Source organism: Lygodium microphyllum, chromosome 1 (assembly GCF_053477565.2).
Source record: "Lygodium microphyllum isolate KBCC chromosome 1, Lygodium_microphyllum_v1.1.10, whole genome shotgun sequence".
Taxonomy (NCBI): domain Eukaryota; kingdom Viridiplantae; phylum Streptophyta; class Polypodiopsida; order Schizaeales; family Lygodiaceae; genus Lygodium; species Lygodium microphyllum.
In genome coordinates this window covers 162354875-162376620 of record NC_141135.1, presented here as the reverse complement: position 1 = coordinate 162376620, position 21746 = coordinate 162354875, and the positions used below count along the sequence as shown (strand labels likewise).

At 44.9% G+C, this 21746-nt stretch overlaps 1 protein-coding gene across 5 annotated transcripts in view; it reads left to right on the top strand.

Moving 5' to 3' along the window:
* The window catches only part of LOC148041902 (argininosuccinate synthase, chloroplastic-like), a 143181-nt gene that overhangs the window by 25331 nt on the left and 96104 nt on the right, over positions 1 to 21746 (top strand). The window contains exon 2 of one of the 5 annotated variants that reach the window (XM_087683936.1): positions 963 to 1099. The exons of the other annotated variants lie outside the window; for them this stretch is intronic. Within the exon in view, the coding sequence (XP_087540062.1) occupies positions 963 to 1099 (137 nt within the window). The remainder of the gene's footprint in view (positions 1 to 962; positions 1100 to 21746) is intronic. 5 annotated transcript variants of the gene reach the window in all.

Below are 21746 nucleotides of genomic sequence, written 5' to 3'. Positions count from 1 at the left end.
CCCTTGGTCCGATGCCTTGGCCTCTCTGGGGTGATCACTTGGGCTCCCTTGGTAAGATAACCATTGCCTCTGTAGTCTTGATAGACCACTGGGCAGTTGACCTGTACCCTTTGTCCGATGCCTTGGCTGCTTTGGGGTGGGACGCCTTGGGGTAAATCAAAATTTAGGCTGGCCTACTTTTCTTACCCTATTTTGGGCCTGAGAGGGAGTGTTGTGTTAAGAATTTCTCTTAGCCACTTAAACAGCCCCAAAAGATGCTTATTTTAGGCTTATTTTAACCAAAACCCTAAAACGGGGAGCGGATCGAGAGAGTTTAGTGGGAGAGGATTTAGAACCCTAATTTTCTATAAATTGGCAGCGAGCCTTCCACTTTCCCCTCAATCTCGTTTTTGTAGATTTGAGGTGTTATCAGCTTGTTGCCCACACCCCGTTCGCGAAGGACATCTTAGCCCTTGCTGTCCATCACTGTTCCCTATAGTCTGGCGCCTGTTTCCAGCCCTCTACACGCTGATTACTGCTGTTTCTGCCTAGCGACTGACTGCTGATCATCTACACTATTGTCGTACAGCATGCCACGTCAGCAAACTGCTGCGTTTGCAGGCTCTAGCTGCCGCTTTGACAGTTTTCTCTCTCCTGTTGCAGTCGCTGCAGTCTTTCTCTTACCTGTCAGTGTCGCTACAGTTTTTTTCCCTTGCAGGCTGTCTTGCCTGCGTTTTTAGTCTTTCTCTCTCTTGCAGGCTATCTTGCCTACGTTTTTAGTCTTTCTCTCACTTGTTGCCTACGTTTTTAGTATTTCTCTGTCCTACAAGTTGTCCTACCTGCGTTTTTAGTCTTTCTCTCACTTGTTGCTTGCATTTTTAGTCTTTCTCTCTCCTGCAAGCTGTCCTGCTTGCATTTTTAGTTTTTCTCACCTGTTGCCTGCGTTTTTAGTCTTTCTCTCTCCTCACTGCTGTTTGCATCAGATCCAGCTTCTCATTGCTGCGTTTGTTGGTGTTCGACATCCGAAGGCTGCCCTGCTACGATTCGGGATCCGTTCGGAGTACGACACACTTTCCAGCTTATTACCTCTACCCTGATCCTTGAGATACATGAATTCGAGGTACAATATTCATTCACTGCATAGTGCGTTTGCTGTATGAGCATCTTATTATTAGTAGTCATATCATTTCATTTATTAACTGTGTTCATTGTCTCTGAGTTGCCCTAACCCTAATCCTAACTGTGTTTTTTTATCAGTATGTGCTTTGTCGTACGGTTTTTGTTTATGCTTCTATGTTAGGGTATTTTCTTTACAGATGGTGCGTACTTCTCGTGGCACCATTGTTGGGCTTGAGAGGGGATGCTGAGCAAAAAATGCATTAGCTTGACTTAAATAACCCCGAAACATGCTTAATTAAGGAAGAAACCTTGTTTATTTAAAAGAAATGTGTTTCTAGAGAGTGTCTGTATCCCATAAGCACAAACCCATTTGGGAGGGTCCAAACTTTCTATAAATAGGTATGCTGTCCTCTATTCAATCTTACTCTCGTTTTTGCAGGTTTCAAGTGTTTTCAGCTTGCTGCCCACACCCCGTTCACGGAGGACATCGTAGTCCAAGCTGTCCATTGTGGTCTTCACTCATCTGGAGTATGTTTCCAGCTCTCCATCATCATTTTGCTGTTGTTTCCAACCAGGCAGCTGTTGTTGTCCACACATCTGACTGTCGTATAGCCTGCCACGTCAGCATACTGCTGCATTTGTAGGCCCTAGCTGCCACCTTGCTAGTTTTTCTCTCTCCTGTCAGTTGTCATTGCTGTTTTCTCTCTCCTCAGCTTGCATTTACAACACACACTCTCTCTAGACTGCCATTTGCATTAGGTCTAGCCACATGCAGGCTATGGTTACTGTTGTTCGACACTCGGAGACTGCCTTGTTGGGATTTAGGATCCGTTCGGAGTACGACACACTCTCTAGTTCATTACCCTTACCTAATCCTTGAGATACATGAGTTCGAGGTTCAATATTCATTCAGTGCATAGTGTGTTTGCTGCAGGAGCATTGTATATTCAGTAGTCATATCACTTCATTTATTCCCAGTGTAGTAGAGGTGGATGTAGACGAGAGGTTTTTTCCCCTAGGCTTATTGTCTTCTTTCGTATGTGCTTATGTCACACACTTACGGGCACTTATTGTGTTCGGGTGTGAACAATCCCATACCACCCTAAGGTTTAAGGGTTGTACTTTGTACTTTCAGCTTATACTCTTTTAGTCTATTGCATTGGGTATTGTACTTCACTCTCCACACTGTCTATTGCACTCTCAGCTGAGCTTTGATCCTCTCATCCTCTCACATTTGATATCAGAGCAGAGCACAACTCAGTATGCTCTTTGTTTTCAGCTCAGACTGCACTTCCTTTGCTCAATAACCAGTAGCCTGTCTTAGAGGTGGTCACCTACTCAAGGTGTATCCGTGTATCTATCACCTGGAACAGCGAGTGACTTGCAGCCTGTACTAGCGCCAACACCAGTTGCCCCGCCAATTGCACCTAATTGCTGCCCTTGACCAGTGCAACTTGCCTGTGCCCAACGACGCCGAGCCCGCTTGTGCCTGAGCCACCCATCTGAACCTCCAACAAGTGCAGCTCCCCTGTGCCTTGCGTTGCCCGCCATTGCCCCTACAACCCGTCTATGCTCCCGCCTACCTACGTTGGCTGTGTCACCCTTGATTAGTGCCCCTCACGCCCACCTTTGACGATGCTTGCAGCCGCCTCGCCCCCTTTGACCAAGCCCGCCTCTCACGCCTGCTGTCTCCAGCTCGTCAAGTCTGCTCCTGTATAGCCTGTGCTGCCCCTCGATTCCCGACGCCGCATCGACTTGGTTCTTTGCAGCACACGCCTGTAGCACCACCTGGCTTACCTGTGCGGCATAACTTATAGCAACTTTTACCTTTGACATCCCATGATTTCCTCGAGTCTCAGGCTCATAAATTTACTTTAATCCTAGTTACACCTCACATGTGCAACATTTACTTAACCATATGGTTAAAAATTAATCCGCATGTTAAGTGACGTTTCAAAAATACATGTCCTCATGACAGCCCTTCCCTTTAAAATCCTTGCAATCACCCTCGATTGCACTGCCAAATGCATGAAAAGCAAAGTAGTGGATTGGAATTTCCACAAGGCACATCATAGTTAACACAACATTGCACACTGTTGCCCAACCATTCCATATGTCCAACACATGGTGAAAATTACCAGCCAATCATAACATAAGACTCACAAAGAATTTTTATAACATTGCCAGATTATCATGTGACATGTCTATTTCTCATGAGCTCAACTCATATGGAAAAACCAAACCATAGCATAGTATAACCAAGCATAAACCATGGCTAAAACATCAATGGCATCATAACATATGCTGTTGTCGATAGAACCAAATGTAAACCATTGAAAACTAAGCATAATTTGATCATAAACTGATCACTTGCTGATCTGAGAACTGGTCACAAATTGCTGCAAACGTGATCCCAAACTGATCACAAAATCATTGCAAAAACTGACCAACAATCAATGCAAAATTTGATGCAAATTGATCCCAAAAGGGACCATAAATGGTTCTCAAGGTGATCAAAAACTAAGTTGAGACCGATCAGAATTTTTATCTCAAAATTGAGGCAAAATTCATGCCAAATTGATCTTAAGCTAATGCAAAAGTATAGTTTCAGTGCGCGGGTGAAACTCATACTCAACTGCATACATGTCACAATGACTATTACATTAAGTAGTGACCTCATGGTAAACATACTGTCAGTGCAGTACCTTGGATGGATGTCGAATACATCTGTGATCCACTAGATACGAGAGCTGTCCATAACTGGAGGAGTGGAAGTGCTACCTCCCCCTTGAGCATCAGGCAATACTCTGGAGCCTTGCTTTGCTGAACTTGACGGAGTCCGAACTGAAGTCATCTTTAACTGAAAGGTATCTAGGTAAAGCTGCAACAATTGAGGAAGGTCTGCCAAGTCATCCTCTTCCATCCATTTGGCATCCATTGGTGAATAATTGTGAAATTTCACCAGTATCTCTTGGAAACTTTACCTTTGACCTTTTTTTCCATATGTGCTAAAATTTGCTCGGGTATCAAAATCTCATCCAACTCCTCAACCCGAGGGTGATTTTGAGCAGACATATCCTCTGGCACATCACCATGAAACTCAACTAACTGATATGGAAGTTATTGTGTATCTGCCAATGTGGAGGTAATTTCAGCTGATATGCCACATCGCTAATCTTCTCTGATACCTGGAAGGGCCCATAGTATCTCATGCTCAACTTCGGATACAATCTTTCTCATCCTTTCATTGTTTCATCTATGGCAATCAATTGCCCTCTTTTGCTTTTCTTGCGATCTCTAAAGTGCATATTTTATCTTTGCGTAGGCTACATCCAAGTTTTCCACATAATGATCAGCCTCAAAGATCTTATCCTCAGTTTGCAGAATAGGTGGTACCTTCCTGCCACCCTTATCATAGTCTTTTGCTGCCTCTTTGGGTGTCAAGTTGTCATACATTGGCTGCTGCAAAAAGGTTGCATTTGCTGAATTTACATCAAAACCAACGCTAAACAGAGCATTTGCATGACTAGCATTCATTCCTTGAGCCCCATAAGCATTCGGGGGTGTAGATGCAGTACCAAATATGCTACTTTGTGCCCCAAGCATCAAGCCAATGCTGCCATAGATAGGGTTTTGCATATTTTCAGCCATATCTGAATACATTGGGCCTTGCACACCATGCATTGGTAGCTACATACCATAGGGATTTATGCCATACATTCCCATATGCGGTCCTTGTTCAACTACAGTATGAAAAATCGTGCTTCCACTAAAATATCTTGGCTGCCCCATCATAGTATGCATGCCATTGGATTGACACTTCTGTGACGGCCTGCATTTGCATTCCTTGCTCCGTAGGTACCAACTGTTTTATTTCATTAGCATCTTTGGGAGCTTCAAATGAAGGGTTTGGCATTATCTTTGATGCATCTTGCCGTCTTAAAGGTGTAGAAGACGTCTTTTTCTTCTTGGCTTTGCTGTCCTCTGCCAATTTAGGTAAATTGAGGATCCTTTGCCAATTCAGCAAAGAGATTTGCTGCTATTCTCATCTGATTTTGAATTGGTCATCAAGTTTCTCTTCACTTTGCTGCTCATCAGCCTCCTTATGCCTTGAAGATCATGCATCGTGTCCAACAACAAGATTTTCAGCTTACTATCCATGGTTTGAGCCTTGTTCAAGGTCGGGCATTGCATTTCCTTTATTCCCATTTGAATGTTCATACTGAGGGGCATCATCACTGCTTTAGTCATCTCATTGTATAAAGACATATTGCTGTAATTTCTCAGCTAAGAGTAAAAATCAGCACCAACACAAAGCTTTTGCTTGTAATCACGTGCCTCGGGCCCACCAAATCAAGGGATTGAGTGGTAATCTCGGCAATGAAACCATGAAACTGTTAGCAGTCATGTTTGCCATGCCTTGTCATCTCCTGCCTGTGAGCCTCAGTCTGAGTCAGACGAGGACATTAGGAGCTCTGACATGTCTGTCATGTGTTATGATGGGGGAGGCTAGTCACTCTCGACTGGCTGTCTTAGGATGTGCATTTCTTTTTGGCCTCTTTTAGTGGGCAGCCACTGGTTGCCCGGCCACTTTTTGGTCACTGTTGTGGGGCGCCCATTTTAGGGCATTTTTAGGGTTTGCGCCCATTTTAGGGTTAGGGTTAGGGTTTGTCCTTTTGCCTATTTATAGGCAGCCCCCCTCCCCACTTGATCACTTGTCTTCTTGCAGATTCCGACACTCCTCCCCCGTGGTGGTGCTGCAATCATCATCAGTCTGATCTGGTGCCCTCACTGACGCTGTGGGCTGCGTGCAGGGACTGATCAGTCTCCTTCCGCCTTCTCGTTTGTATTCAGCATTCATTTCAGTTAGTGCAGATTTCTCTTCCTTATTTTCTGCTTTCTCTCTCTCTCTCCCTCCGTGTTCGTATTTCCTCTTCCGCAGTGCACTCTCACAGAAACTGGCCTTCCTCCTCGGATAGGGTGGTAAATAACTTGATTAAGCACTATTTACAACAATTAACAATTCACAAAACTGAAATGTACACTTTACCATTAAATCTTGGACATTGGACATCTTGTTGTCCCCAAAACTGGCACCTCTTTCTGTACTTATTTAACTTAATTGGAGAAGAAGTTGATATACAATGGGATTTTCCCAATCCCTTTCAATATTCCAACTTACCTTACTGTCCAAAATGACTAGTAAGTCTTCAATCTGATTTGGCCCTTGGTTCGGGCAATTAATTGATCTTCACTTGCTTTGATGGAGATGGAAAATACCCCAAATTCATTGATTTGTTGGTCCCTTCACTTGAATTTGACTAAAAATAGCTTCAGCCTTGTTGAATCTAGTCTTTGAGCTTTCAATTTTTGGTACGCTTCTCGAGGCTTCTGATAGACCCTAATTTTTACTGAAAATTAGTGTTTACAGTAGAGAAATCTGAAATTTCTCAGCCTTTGGTGATCTCAATACTGTAATCTTTAGAGCAAGGATGTAGAAAGGCTGGAAGATGAGAGAGAATGCTAAGGAGAGACAAAATGTGGAGTTTTGTTGTGAAGAACGGAAGAAAATCTGTCATTTACTACCTGTTGGTTCGTCTCAACAGCTTGTAGATGCAAAGAATTAAAGAAAATCCATGATTTACTGTTGCTGCCCTGTCTCAACAGCCTGTAGATGTTGTCACGTGTTGTTGATTGGTCTTCTCCTGCCCTTGGCTACCTCAGAAGTTCCTCCAATGGCTGCAAATCAAACCAGCAACATCTTGCTTCTCTTTTGCAGATTGAAAACACTAAAATGTCTCTCTCCAGCCTCTAAAGACGTTTTTCAGTCTTGCATGGGCATTTTTGACAAGTGGCAATCTCTTCAAATGGTTTTTTCAGCATTATCTATAATGAAATATCAATTTTCAGTCTTTAAATATAGAAAATTAATCTAATTATTATTTCGGTGCCCTAAAAAATAATTTGATTGGGCAATAATAAAATTGGCTAGGCAACTTCCATTCTCGAGTGTCTCTACGTCATCTTTGACCATGAGATTGGCGCTAGGTACCATTAAACGCCACTTTTTGTAGTGTCACCAAGTGACACTTATGGTCAAATGAATGACTTGGGCCAACAACTGGCACCAGATATCACCAAGTACTTGTGCGGCATAACTTATAACAACTTTTGCCTTTGACATCCTGTGATTTCTTCGAGTCCCGGGCTGGTAAATTTACTCTAACCCCAGTTACACCTCAGATGTGCAACATTTACATAACCATGTGGTTAAAAATTAATCCACATGTTAAGTGAGGTTTCAAAAATATACGTCTTCATGACATATGGCTTCAAGAGAAAAGGGTGGGGTGAGAGGAAGAGAAAAAGAGTGATTGACTTGCTTAAATGAAACAAAAGATGTAGGTATACTTGATGATGAATGTTTGCTTCTTGAGCCCCCTCTATTAAGATTTATATACATTTGATCATTGGATCTTGCACACCAAAAGGCAAAACAGGAGAGGGTTTTGATTCGAATGGCTAAAAAGAGTTGTACGAACTTGACACAAGACTTGGCCAATATGATGAAGATGGATTGCCAATCATCCCAAATGTTGTATTGTCTCCATGATCAGAAAGGTGGCCAACCTCACCAAGCGGTCCGGAAGGAGTAGCAAAAATGGAAGGAATGTCTTGTGATTCATATTTATTGCATAAGTACTACTCAAACTTCTCCTCTGTGAGGTTAATGAAATTTGGAATATGTGGCATAGGTGTAAACGTAGAGGGTGATAGTGAGGGTGAATGTGGAGTGTTGTCTTTCTCACCAAGTTCATAACGCCTCCTCAAGGACTCCAATGATAGAGATGCTTGATAAGACATCATGGGGTCACGAGAAGAAGATGTTTGTGACATTGTGATTCGTTACGAGTTGTATTGCATACCTCGTGTAAAGACTAGCACTCCACAATATCTGCATGATACTCTTTATAAGAGCACTAACTTTGATACCATGTGAAGAAGACTGTGGAGGCATTGCTAGGGTTTGCATTGAGGAAATAGAGAGTGTATGACCACGACAGAAGTACAACAAGAGAAACACAAACAGACAAAGCAAAACTCAGAACCTAGAAGCAAAATTCAAAACTTAAACACTGAAGCTCAAACACAAATAGAAGGGATAGAAAGAACACAAATCTGAAGTGAATGAAAGTTGTAAATGAATGTAAGAGTATTCAATATGCCTAAGGGCAAAGCAATGTGGCGGAGAGTGACGTCCATCAGAGACGGATCCCAACTCTGTGACCACAAGTCGGAGTGTAGGATGAAGAGGATACAACAAATGCAAGTGTCAGGAAGGCCTAGAGCACCAAACGCAAGCAAGAAAGATATGGAAGAGAGTTGTTAGTTGTGGCTTGATATCTAGGAGTTGTTGCTTGGTGTTGATGGATACCAAACGCAAGCTCAAGAGAGCTGACGCATGTAGTGTATGCTATCACCAAGTTGTGGCAGCTCCAAACACAAGTAGAGGAGGGTCAGAAAATTGTTGCCAATGCTGATAGGGAGGTGCTAGATACAGAGGAAGGTGTGGCAACAGGCGCTGGGGCTGGAGGACCACGTGTGTGTGGATTGATGGCTGAAATCTACACTCACAGATGAGAAACTTGCACAGAAGTGAATAAAATTGAATGGGGGCAGCTTGTCTATTTATAGATGAGGATGGCCTCTCTCAAATTGGGGTTTCACTAAATTCTCTTGAACCACTCCCCATTTTAGGGTTTTCATTAAATTAAGTTTGTTTTGGGGCTATTTAAGTGGATAATCAGCATAGAATGCATTTCTTAGCTCAAGAGGAGATTCTAGAGGAAAGAAGCTCAAAACATCAGTGAGATTGGTGTGTCAGAGTGCAACGATCCGGAAGTGTAGGACCAAGACAGAGAGAGAGTGAACACAAAGAGAAGAGAGAGAGAGAGGAGACAATGAAACACAGAAAATCTGCAGTGTAGTATGCTGTATAGGAGTGCAGAAATATACACGGGTGCAGAGAAAATATCTGCGTATGTCTCTGCCTTGAGGACCTCAATCTTCATTAGCCCTCGTGCTGTCAGTCTCAACAGGCCGTCTCTGTTAGATCTTAGAGGATGTGTCCAGGTGCTGGACAGGACTGCTATAAACAACAGTGGAAAAATAGCAATTAATGCAGCTGACTTCCTAAAACGGTCCTGACTGCTGTTGTGCGTGTCCGACTATGTTGACATGGCACCTGTGCCTGCTGACATGGCTCCTCTGCGCTGTCCGTACTGTTGACGTGGCTCCTCCTGCGTTGTCCATATTGCTTGCTGTCCAGGGAATGACTCTCTAACACCCCCTCTCAGATCCTGGACAGGTCAGAAGATTGAGGGATCTGGCATGTTGCCGAAGAAGAGCTTGGGGAAGTGCCTTTGTGAACAAATGTGCAAGATTATCCTCCATCTTGCGGTACTCCACATCAATGGTCCCATCCAGAAGCTTCTTCTGAATGAAGTGATACTGGATCTCAATGTGCTTCGTATGGGCATGGAATATAGGATTTTGTACCAAGGCAATGCAACTCTCATTGTCGCACCGCAAAAGAGTAGGATGAGTTTGGGGGCAGCCAAGCTCCTTTAAGAATCTCTGAAGCCACACAATCTCACATGTGGTGGAAGACGTGGCCCGATACTCCGCCTTAGTAGAAGAAAGGGCTACCGTGGGCTGCTTCTTGCTACTCCAAGAGATATCACCTGTACCTAAGGTAAAACAATAGCCTGTAGTAGACTACCGATGGTCCACATCGCCAGCCCAATCTGAGTCGCTCCAATCTTCAAGAACAAGATCTGAAGTATTTGTACTTGCTGGATAAGAAATCCCTAAGTCAGAGGTCCCCCTTCAAATACCGAAGAATCCTCAGGGTAGCCTGCCAATGCACCTGTTTGGGTTCACTCATGAACCCTGCCAAAAGACCCACAGCAAAACAAAGATCAACACGAGTGTTGAGTAGCCAAATCAAGGATCCAATCAATTGACGGTAGCGGGAATTATCCGTCAAGGGAGAATTTGAGTGTCAAGTGGCTTTCCAGTTCGGATCCATAGGAGTAGAAATGGTCCGACAAGTCTCCATCTCAAAAGTCACCAAGAGCTCTTGAATGTATCTTTGTTGAGAGATGAAAATCCCCCTCCGAGATTGATAAATCTTGTGACCCAAGAAGAAATGAAGAAGCCCCAAATCCGTCATCTCGAACGTATGACGTAAAGCTGTCTTGGTCTCTTGGACCTTCTGTGCCTGGTCACCTGTAAGAATCAAATCATCAACATACAACACAAATAGCACACGACCGGCCTCGAAAGTGTGCACATAAAGCTGCGGATCGGCCTTGGAGTGCCGATATCCCAACTTTGATTGAAGAAACACATTAATCTTCTCGCTCCATGCACGCAGAGACTAATTCAGGCCATACAAGGCCTTCTTCAACTTGTAAACTTTCCCATCTGAGGATCCAAAGCTAGGAGGCTGCTGTACATAGATCTCCTTCTGCAAGTCACCATTGAGAAAGGCCGACTTCACATCCAACTGATAGACATGCCATCTCCTATGGCCAGCCAAGGCAAGAACAACTCGAATAGTCGCCATACGAGTAGTGGGGGCAAAAGTATCATGGAAATCAATGCTTGGGCGTTGAGCAAAACCTTTAGCAACAAGGCGAGCCTGGTGCTTGTCCAAAGAACCATCGCTAAGGTACTTGGTCTTGAAGACCAACTTGACGCCAATCATCTTCTTGTGAGAGGGACGAGGCACAAGGTACCATGTGCCATTCCTCTCAATAGCATCCAGCTCGGTTTTCATTGCCTTCCGCCAATGGTCAGATTGCAAAGCCTCCTTCACTGAAGTGGGCTCTCGATCCTGCATAACATGGGTCATCAAAACAATAGTTAGAGCAAACAAGCTCCGTGGAATGTGTCCGATTCCTCTGTGACCTCCGCAGTCCGTCCTATGGTTCCCCCTCCTCAAGGACCCCCTCGATCCCTGAATATGGGAGTGTGTCACAGGCCCAACGAGGAGGAGGCCGGACCTCTTCCCGTTGCTCTCCATCTGCTGGAGACTCGAGTACACCATTAGTGGAAGCTCCACTGAGGTGGCCGGTGGAAGGAAAGACTCTGAATCAGAAGAAGAATCTCCATCAAGGGGCTTTGGCTCTAAAGGAACTGTCTCGGGAGCCCAACTCTCCCTTGGATCTCCAAGGACGGGGTGCTCCTCACCCCCTACTGTGACCGGAACTTCCACGAACCGCACATCTTGGCTCGTGTAGACATCCCGCTTGACGGGATCAAACAGACGATAACCTTGGGATTGGGAGTTGTAGCCAGCAAAAACCTGTCATCGGAAAGGTTGCCTCGAACTTGTCATGTTGCGTCTTTGGGATGTGCACATAGGCGTCACACCCAAAGATCCCGAAATAAGAGACATCAGGCTTAGTCCCAAAGTAAGCCTAAAAAGGTGTCATCTTGTCAACAGCCGAAGTGGGAGATCGATTGAGGATGTGAATTGCGTTAGCCACTGCCTCGGCCCATAGAAATTGAGGTGTCTGTCGGTGCTCCGCTCCAAAATGCCATTCTCTTGAGGAGTGTTGGTGTTAGCAAAGTCTTGGTGAATGCCCCGATCTACTAAAAAATGAGCAAACTCATTAGACACAAATTCACCACCCTTGTGTGAGGGCAAGGTCTTCAGTCGCCGGCAAGATCGGTTCTCCTCAAAGAGAAGCCAATCCTTGAAGTGGGAGAAAGCCTCCGACTTCAACGTCAAGAAATAGGTCCATGTCATCCTGCTATAGTTATCTACGATTAACATGAAGTACAAGCTGCCCTTCAGGGACTCGGTCCTTATCGGGCCACAAAGATCCGTAGATACAAGCTTCATAGGTGAAGTAGACCACCGTGAAGCTTTGTTGGGAATCACATCCCGATGCAGTTTCCCACAAATGCAAGAGACACATGGGTGATGGCTCACCTCTATGTTCGGCAAACCTCAGACAAATGATCCTTGCGATGCCTTTCGAAGGTACTCATAGTTCAGGTGGCCAAACAGAGCATGCCATAGCTTGGATTGTGTCTGAGATGCCCTTCAGGGACTCGGTCCTTATCGGGCCACAAAGATCCGTAGATACAAGCTTCATAGGTGAAGTAGACCACCGTGAAGCTTTGTTGGGAATCACATCCCGATGCAGTTTCCCACAAATGCAAGAGACACATGGGTGATGGCTCACCTCTATGTTCGGCAAACCTCAGACAAATGATCCTTGCGATGCCTTTCGAAGGTACTCATAGTTCAGGTGGCCAAACAGAGCATGCCATAGCTTGGATTGTGTCTGAGAGGTAAGAAGAAGAGAGGTAAGAGCTATAGAAGACTTCAATTCGTAGATGCCATTCTCCTCATATCTTGAAGAAAGAACCTTCCTCAATCCAGGATCAGGAACTCGAACAACATCACTGTCAAACTCCACCAAGAGGCCAAGAGAACAAATCTTATGGATCGAAAGCAAATGATACCCTAAGCTTAGCAGATGCAACACCTTGGAAGTGTGAGTACCACCACGTCCATTTGGAATCAGTTGCATCTCACCCGCGTAGCAATAGACATAGAAGAGCTATCTCCAATGAGAATTTGCCCATGTGAAGGTCACAAATGGGCAACACCAACAGGAGAAGGAGTCGTGTGCCGTGAGGCACCACTGTCCTCAATGACCGCTAAGTGTAGAAAAGCAACTGATGAGGGTGTAGCCACCGCTCCAGAATCCTTCCGATCCTTCTTGTCTTTGTCGGGGCAATCCTTCTTCCAATGACCGGTCTTACCACAAATATGGCATGTTGATTCCTTCTCCTTGTCCTTCTTGGATTTGATGTCCTCCTCCTTTTTTTGGTCCTTTCCTCTTCTTTTGAGAGGCTTGACCAACCAAAGCCTCCGATTTGGAAGCATTTTATCCCTTCAACTGTTCATCTTGGTCCAATACCATTGGAACCAGCTCTTCCCACCGAGGAGTCGACTCCCGCCCTAATGTAATAAGAGCAGAATAAAAGGTACCAAATCATGGCAGCAACTGGGACAACAAAGTGATCGCCATGTCTTTAGAGGAAATAGGCTTCTCCGCATTTTGAACCTGCATCTGAAGCTGTTGAAGCTTGTTGATGTGTTCCCGAAGTGAAGAAGACTTATTCACGGATAAGGTCCGCATCTGCACCTCCAAAGAAACCCTCTTCATCAAGGTCATCCGGTTATACATCTGGTCGAGCTCTAGCCATATCTCTAGAGCCACCGTGAAGTGCTCGATGTGAGCTATCATGGTTGTAGTACAAGACAAAAAGAAAAGAATGAATCTTGGCATTCAGTTTGTCCCAATGAGACTGTGCCTTGGTCAACTCTGCACGAGCATTGGAAGAGAGTTTGGACTCATCTCTCACCGAGGGCCTGTTAATCTCCTCCATGACAAGCTCCAAGCTCTGCCAAATCATAAGACTCTAGAATAGCCAACATCATCATGCGCCAAATGCGGTAATTATCATCGTCAAGCTTTTGATTTGATGGAAGAGCCGGTAGGACAGGCACCTTTGTGTCCATGATCGCCCGAAACTGCAAATCAATCTCCGTAGACATGTTCACTTGCAATGCCTGCACAAACACAAAATCAGCTCCCTTTGACTGTGAAGACGCAGCCTGTCAGGGCTCTTTCCTCTAATGCTCGAACCTTCTTCAGCCGTCGGAGGTGATGAAAAGTTAAAATCTGCAATGGAAGGCCGAAAACGCAGCCTTCTTGCCCTTCAAACAACAACAACCTACAATAAATTCACCAACTGGATTCCTTTCTTGCACGCCCACACTCGCTTCAGCCTTTTTCCGATGCGCAGGCCTCCCGCTTGCCCTCGAATGCTGGAAACACAGCCTTGTGTCGTGCTGAAATCTCCTCTTCAGGTAGGTTCTTCAATCAGTCAGTCCCAATTTCACCGCTCTAGTGTAGGTGATGCAGAAGCGTGGGGCGAAGACTCAGAGCGAGTGAACACAGAGAGGAGAGAGAGAGAGAGAGAGAGGAAACTGAAATGCAGAAAATCTGCAGTGTAGTATGCTGTATAGGAGTGTAGAGAAAATATCTGCGTATGTCTCTGCCTTGAGGACCTCGATCTCCGTCAGCTCATGTGCTGTCAGTCTTAGCAGGCCATCTTTGTCAGGTCTTAGTTGATGTGTCCAAGTGCTGGACAGGACTGCTATAAATAATAGTGAAAAAATACCACAAAAATGACCAAATAACAGGTCGGCTGCAATTAATACAGCCAATTGCTGCTGTGCATGTTCGATTGTGCTGACGTGGCATCTACGCTTGCAGACGTGGCTCCTCTGTGCTGTCCGAATTGCTGACGTGGCTCCTGCGCTATCCGTACTGCCTGCTCTCTAGGGAATGACTCTCTAACATGGTGTTCGATGTTGTTAGTGATTAGCTCAATGACGGTGCTACTGAGTTGTGCAGAGCATGGAGCAAAATTAGGGATCAGCATGTATTGATTTTTTTTTTATAATGGTGCATGTGCCAATTGTGAAGGAAACTGGTAGGGTTTGCACCGAGGACACACAGAGTGTACGACCACGACCGAAACACAAAGAGATAGACACAGACAGAGAGGGCAAAACTCAAACCCTAAATGCAAAACTCAAAACTCAAACACAAAAACTCAAACACAAATAGAAGAAGGGGGAGAGAGAACACAACTCTGAAGTTAATGAATGCTGTAAATGAATGTAAGAGTGTACAGTGTGCTCAAGGGCAGAGCAATGTCGGAGTGTGACGTCCACCGGAGACGGATCGCAAGTCTGTGACCACCAGTGGGAGTGTAGGAGTGCTGAATAGTGAACGGCAGAAGGTTGGTCACCAAAACGCAGCAGTCTGGAGACTGAAAATTGGTAAACGCAGCAGTGTTCCACTGATCGGAGGCTGGAAACTGTGCACAGTCTGCTGTACCCTAGAGATGATGGACAGCAGGTTGAACAGCAGTCTGGGACAGTCTGGAACAGTCGCCAACAGTTGAGAGCTGTCGCCTACAGCAATGGACAGGCTGAAGATAATGTGGCTGCAGTCGATGATGGCTGGACAGCAGATGGAGGCGGGCTGCAGGCTGGAAATTGGGCACTAACAGCAGCAGAGGGTGTGTGGGCTGGTATAACCTGCAAATAAGGATGATGGCTGAATGGGGGCAGCCTGTCTATTTATAGATGTGGAAGGGCGCCCCAAAAATTAGGGTTTCCACTAAACTCTCTCGACTTCTTGTTTAGGGGTTTCCACTGAACTCTCTCGAACCACTCCCCGTTTTAGGGTTTTACTCTAAAATAGCATTTTTAGTGTGTTTTGGGGCTGTTTAAGAGGCTAATTAGCATGTAATACATATTTTAGCTCAACACTCCCTCTCAGGCCCAAAACTGAGCTGAAAGGTTAGGCCAGCCATTGTGATGTTTATGTATCCCAAGGCGTCCCACCCGAAAGCAGCCAAGGCATCGGACAAAGGGTGGACATTGGCTGCTGAGTGGCCTACGAAGACTACAAAGACGATGGTTATCTTACCAAGGGAATCCAAGTAGTCACCCCAGAGAGGACAGGGCATCTGACAAAGGGTGTCCGTCGGCTGCCCAGTGGCCTATCAAGCCCTACAAAGGCGGATGGAACTACATGGATTTTTTTTTTCCCCTTTAGTTTTTGAATAAGTGAAGTAAATTTGATGGGATGCAGCGGATTGAGTAAAAGTGACCCAGAAGGCGGGAGTAGGGAGGGTACACCCAACACATCAAAAAATAGTACAAGACCCATCCACTCAGGGTGTCGATGACAAGGAAAAATAGGTGATGAGGTATCCATGTGATGAAGATGATGGTGGTGTGGTAACAACAGCCGCCGGTGGAAACAGCTTAGGATCCGTGCAAGTGGTGCTCTACACAATGAGATGCAAAGTATGCGACATGCTGAAAAATGCTCATGCAGCAGGTGCCACTTGGACAGTGTATCTCGTGGGAAAATTGTTCACTTGCCCAAGCGCCCTAGTACAAGGATGATGTAATCATGCAATACAAAGGCTAAGGCACAACAGGGGGAAGAAGCCGATGTTGAAGATAAAGTGCTGAAGCCTGTAGAATACCAAGAAGGATAGGAACCCCCTCTCAACTTGGATGTAGATGCCAAAGAAGGAAGAGGAGCCTGATGTCGGTCTTCATATGGTGCCGAGAACCATAAGGAATGAAAGAAGATAAAGTGGATGAAGCACCCTGTTAGAAGAGCAAGGGAGAAGTCACCGCCATGATAGCATCGAGAGAGATGCTACATGATCCGCCTTGGGAGGGGAAATCGCCATGTTGGAAGAAAAGCAAGCACTCCTAGGATGATGAAACCATCAAAGGAACGGTGCGCATCCCCACGTCTCTAGCCTAGGGAGGACCAAAGCAATTTGCAAGTTAGCCCTATATTGAAAGACAAAACCCTGCAAAAGAGATGGGAATCTGCAAACACAGAGGTTAGTGGTGAGATGCTCCAAAGCAAAACAGAACAGAAAGAAAATCTAACTCAAAATAAACGCAATGAATGTGTATGTGTATGAGTAAATGCAGCGGAAGACAAAAAAATGGAAAAACTAAGGATAATGAATCTTATGGGTCCGATCTAAGAGTGCTTAAAATGAATGCTGGACTGACCTAGGGTATCCGAAAGGATCTAGAGGCATGCAAGTCAAAGAAGATGGCTACCATCGCGGATGTCTAGTAGCAGGGCTCCTCCAAGGGAACACCTAACGAGGTGGAGAGGAAGGTGAGATGGATGTATGAAGTGCAACGGGATCGAAACTTGCAGACCAATCAGCTAATCCCTCAAGGGTAGTGAAAGAGATGGGCCGTTGAGGCTGTACTCGAGCCACATGTCCAATAGCAGCTACAACAGGTATTGAAGGAGCAAATGAAGCAGGAGCGGAGGGCGTAGCCCTATTGGATTGTGCAGTCGTAGTGATCTGCGGAGGCTTTTTAGGTGGAAGACCTTGGGCTTTGGAGCGACACTCCTCGTCCACATAGCCTGCTCTTTGGCAATGTGTGTAAAACCATTTTTTCTTAGGGAGTTGCTGCCAGATAGGTCTAGATTCTTTTGTTCCATCTGAGAAAGAGGAGTTACCCTTTGATTATCTTGCCTTCGCATCTAGCGAGTTCTTGCCACTAGTGGTCGTCCCTCCCAAAGAAGAGACAACCAATCCCCTCTGCTCTGAATAAGGTTGTGATGAGGATTGTTTGTGGACTTGATCATACAGCCTCGCGTCGTATTGCAAGAACTGGTACTCAAACTCGTAGAAGGTTGGCAATCTAGGTTGGGAGATGATGTGTTGAATGAAATTGAAATACTTTTCGGGCAACTTATTCAAGAAGAATGTAACCTGATCGTCATTTGACTTTGGAGAGCCAGTAGTGGCGAACTCGGCAGGTAACCGCCTATATTCAGCTAGCTTGACTTTCAGATCATCCCCTTCCTTAATAGAGAACTCTTGAAGCTCAAAGTCGAGATTGATGTGCCGAGTATAATCACGAGCCGCATAGCGGTCGAGTAGGTGACTCCAACGCTCTGATGCAAGCGGAAAATGGAAATCCGTGCGTAGGTGTAACCCAATGAGGATAGAAACCCCTGTGTTTGAGTAGTCATGTGAGATGTGAAGTTGGGGATAGTGAGGGGGATGCCCATTATAGTTGACCCAGGAGTTATGGGTGTGCTCATTTGCTGAAAGGTGAGAGGCACTGTGTTAAAGGGTGGCATTCCTCCTAACGAAGTACCATGGTGCAAAGAGGTAGAGAATGGGGTGGAGAAGGAAAAGGTGCTAGGAGCGGAGATGGAAGATCCAACCCCTAGGGTGTGTGATGCAGATGTGGAGTGTAATCCAAGGTTTTGGAAAGATGATGAGAGGTGTGATATAGAAGAGGGTGGGATGGGAGGGAAGTGAGAAAAGTGTGTGATATGCTCAAATGAAACAGAAGCTGTAGATGTACCTGAATTTCGTCTGATTCGTGAGCCCTCTCTATTGAAGTTCACATACACAAAGCCATCCGGATCTCTTGGGAAGAAAATCAGATTCTCAACTAAATTTAGTGGACAGCAGAGAGATCTTTCATGTGAACCCTAAATTTTGGTTTGACAGCCACTTCGGGACCCATGCCAATTGGTGAAGGCATTGTATACTGAATTCAATGCATGTAATTTGTGTAATTGTCAGGGAATTCAGATGCCAGCCCATTCATTGTAATTTGGGGTAGTATTTGGCTAGTTGGAGGTTCCATTCGTGCAAGTTTTAGTGAAAAATCAAGGGGCAACTAGTCCGAATTGGTTGCTGATTGAAGGAGCTTTTGGAATAGCAAAGGAGATTGTAAATCTTAGCTTATACTCATTTCACTAGTTAGCATTTTTAAACAGTCCCAACATACATTGAATTAATGAAAAACATAAATTTAAATTTGGTGCGTGGTTCGAGAGAGTTTTAAGTGGTTCCCCCAAAACCCTAAAATTTTTGGGCGCTCTTCAAGGTCTATAAATAGACAGGTTGCCCACCATGCAGCCTTATTCTTTCAGTGCAAATTTCAGCCATCACCCTTTACCCACGTGGCAGTCTACAAGTCACGATTGTTGCCACTCCCCCATCAGCCCTTGGAATGCTTGACGCCCTTCTCCCTGGCTGCCATCCATTGTTTGGCGTTGTCTTTCTTGTTGCATTTTGACTCTTCTGCTATCGCCAGCACTTAGTCAGCCTCCTCATGCTTGCGTTTGGACACTTCTCCACTAGGTGACAGTTGGCAGTGATCTCCCTTACCTTCCGGCGATCTCTTGTTGCTTGCGTTTGGCTTTCACCGTACCTGGCGGCAGCTGGCAACCTTCTTCATCCTCTAGGCGGCCCTTCGGCCCTTCTAGTGCTGTGTTTGCAGCCTTTTGTTGCCGTCCTTATCATCAGCATCATCCTTTGTGATTAGCGGTTGGTGTTTTTTGCACTTCGATACTCCGATTGTTCGTTACAATACTTGGGAGATTCGTCTTTGGTGGGCGTTACTCTCCAACACTGCATTGCTTTGCCCTTGGACATTCTGTATACTTTTACATTCATTTACATCATTCATTTACTTTAAAGTTTCTTTTCTTTGTGTTTGAGTTTTGAGTTGAATCCGCTATGCACACTTCTTATATGCTTGGTGGGCACTCTAGGATTCCTTTCCAAGTGTACTTCACTCTTCCACCCTATCCGCCTTATTTACCCTACCCCCATTATACACCACCTCCATCTCCTAGCACTATCACTCTCGTTGTAACAGCCAAGAATGCCTTCACAGATAAGACTCATTTTAATGGGTCGAATTTTACTACTTGGTCACACTTTATGCAACAAGTGCTTAAATCTTAGGGACTTTGGAACCTCGTTGTTGGTACTGAGCCTATGCTAGTACGAGCCTATGTTGGACCCTCGATTAGCTCACCTTGATCACATTCGTCAATGGAGAGTCCAAAATGCCATAGCCAATGTTATGTTTATACAGCGGTTGCTTCTTGAGTTTCACTCTCAATTATAGCATTTTGCACTAGCATTTAAGCATTAGAGTCATCTCATTGACTGCTATGCGGCTCGAGATCACACTGGACGTATGAATCTCAAATTTGAGCTTCAAGAGTTTTCCATTAAGGAAGGGGATGATTTAAAAGTCAAGTTGGTTGAATATTAGTGGTTACTCGCTAAGTTTGCTACCATTGGCTTTCCGAAGCCATATGATGATTAGGTCACGTTCTTCTTGAACAAGTTGCTTGACAAATACCTCCATTATCCAACACATTATCTAACTTCCTAGATTGCCGATCTTCTATGAGTTTGAGGGCTAGTTCTTGTGTTATGCGAGGTTGCACGATTAACTTCACAATAAGTCCTCCACACATCGATTTAGAGAGGTGAGGGTTGTTTCTTCTTTGGGAGGGAAAACCACCAATGGGAAAAACGTGCAAGATGCAAAGGAAGCCTTAACATGATCCCTTTGGCGGTAAATTGCTAAGAAAAATAGGTTTTGCACACGTTGCTAGAGGTCAGGCCATGTGGATGAGGAGTGTCTTACCAAGGCCCAAGGTCTTCCTTGTACAAAACCATAGCAGATTGTTGCGATTGCCTCCTTTTTGGTTGGTGAGTCTAGTTGGGCTTTGTCTCACGCTTGTTGCATCATCCTCTATATTTGCTCTAGTGGCTATTGGATATGTGGTACGTGGACAATTTCAGCAAGCCTATCTCCTTCACTACTCATGATGGGTTAGTCGATTGGTTTGCTAGAGGGTCCCCTATCTCACTTTACGCATCCGTTTCTAGGGTCTCTACTGCACCTTCTAGGACCACTTTTCTTCCTCGACGTATGCGATGGTGGCCAAACACTTGGCCTTTCTCTTTTTAGACTTCCGTTGCATACTTACATGCTTATTACATTGCACTTAGTTTTATTTTATTTTATTTTCAGTTTTGTTTTTTTGGAGCATCTCTCTACTTATGTTTGTGCTTGTAGATTTTGATCTCTTTTGCAGGGTTTTGGATTTTGAGTGTAGGGCGAACATACAAGCTTGTGCAGTTCATTTTGTATTGGAGACGAGATGCTTGCTGTTTCTTTCATGGTTCCATCTACTTGGAGTTTTGCTCTTCTACCAGCATGGAGGCTTCCTCTCTTGCAGCAGATTGTGTAGCATCTCCCTTGATGCTATCGTGGTGGTGTCTTCTATCCTTGCTCTTTCGGTAGGAATGCTTTATCATCGTCTTTATCCACATGGTTCTTGGCACTACACGAAGACCGATATCCTTGAGCTCCTCTTTCTTCTTTGGCCTAGAGATCTAGGTTGAGAAGGGGTTTCTACCCTTGGTATTTTACAGGTTTTGGCACTTGTCTTCGATATTGGCCTTTCTTCCATTGTATCTTTCCCTATGCATTGCATGATTTCATCATTTGTGTACAAGGGTGCTTGGGCAAGTGAACAATTTTTCCACGAGGGACACTGTCTAAGTGACACTTGTTGCATGAGCATTCTTTCATATATAGAATACTATGCATTCCATTGTGCAGAGTACCGCTAGACGGATCCTAAGCTGTTTCTATTGGTGGATTACACTACCATACTTCTTTCCATGCTACTTTATCACATTTTTCTTGTCATCGACATCATCCTTGAGTGGTTAGGTAAGCTTATACTGTTTTGTGATGTATTGGGTGTACCATCACTACTCCCATCTTTTGGGTCATTGTTGCTTAATCGGCCACCACCCCCTAAATTTAACTTTTCACTAGAAAAAAAAATAAATTCAATGTGGTTCCATTCGCTTTTGTAGGTCTTGGTAGGTCATTGGGAAGCTAATGTGCGTCCTTTGTCCGATGCCTTGTGCTCTCTGAGGTGACTACTTGGACTCCCTTGGTAATATAACCATCACCTCTGTAGTCTTGGTAGGCCATTAGGCAATTCACGTGTGTCCTTGGTCTGATGCCTTTGTTGTATTGGGGTGGGATACTTCAGAGTAAGCATTGCCAGCCTTACCTTTTAGGCTCATTTTTAGGCTTGAGAGGGGGTATTGAGCCAAAACACGTTTTACAACAGATT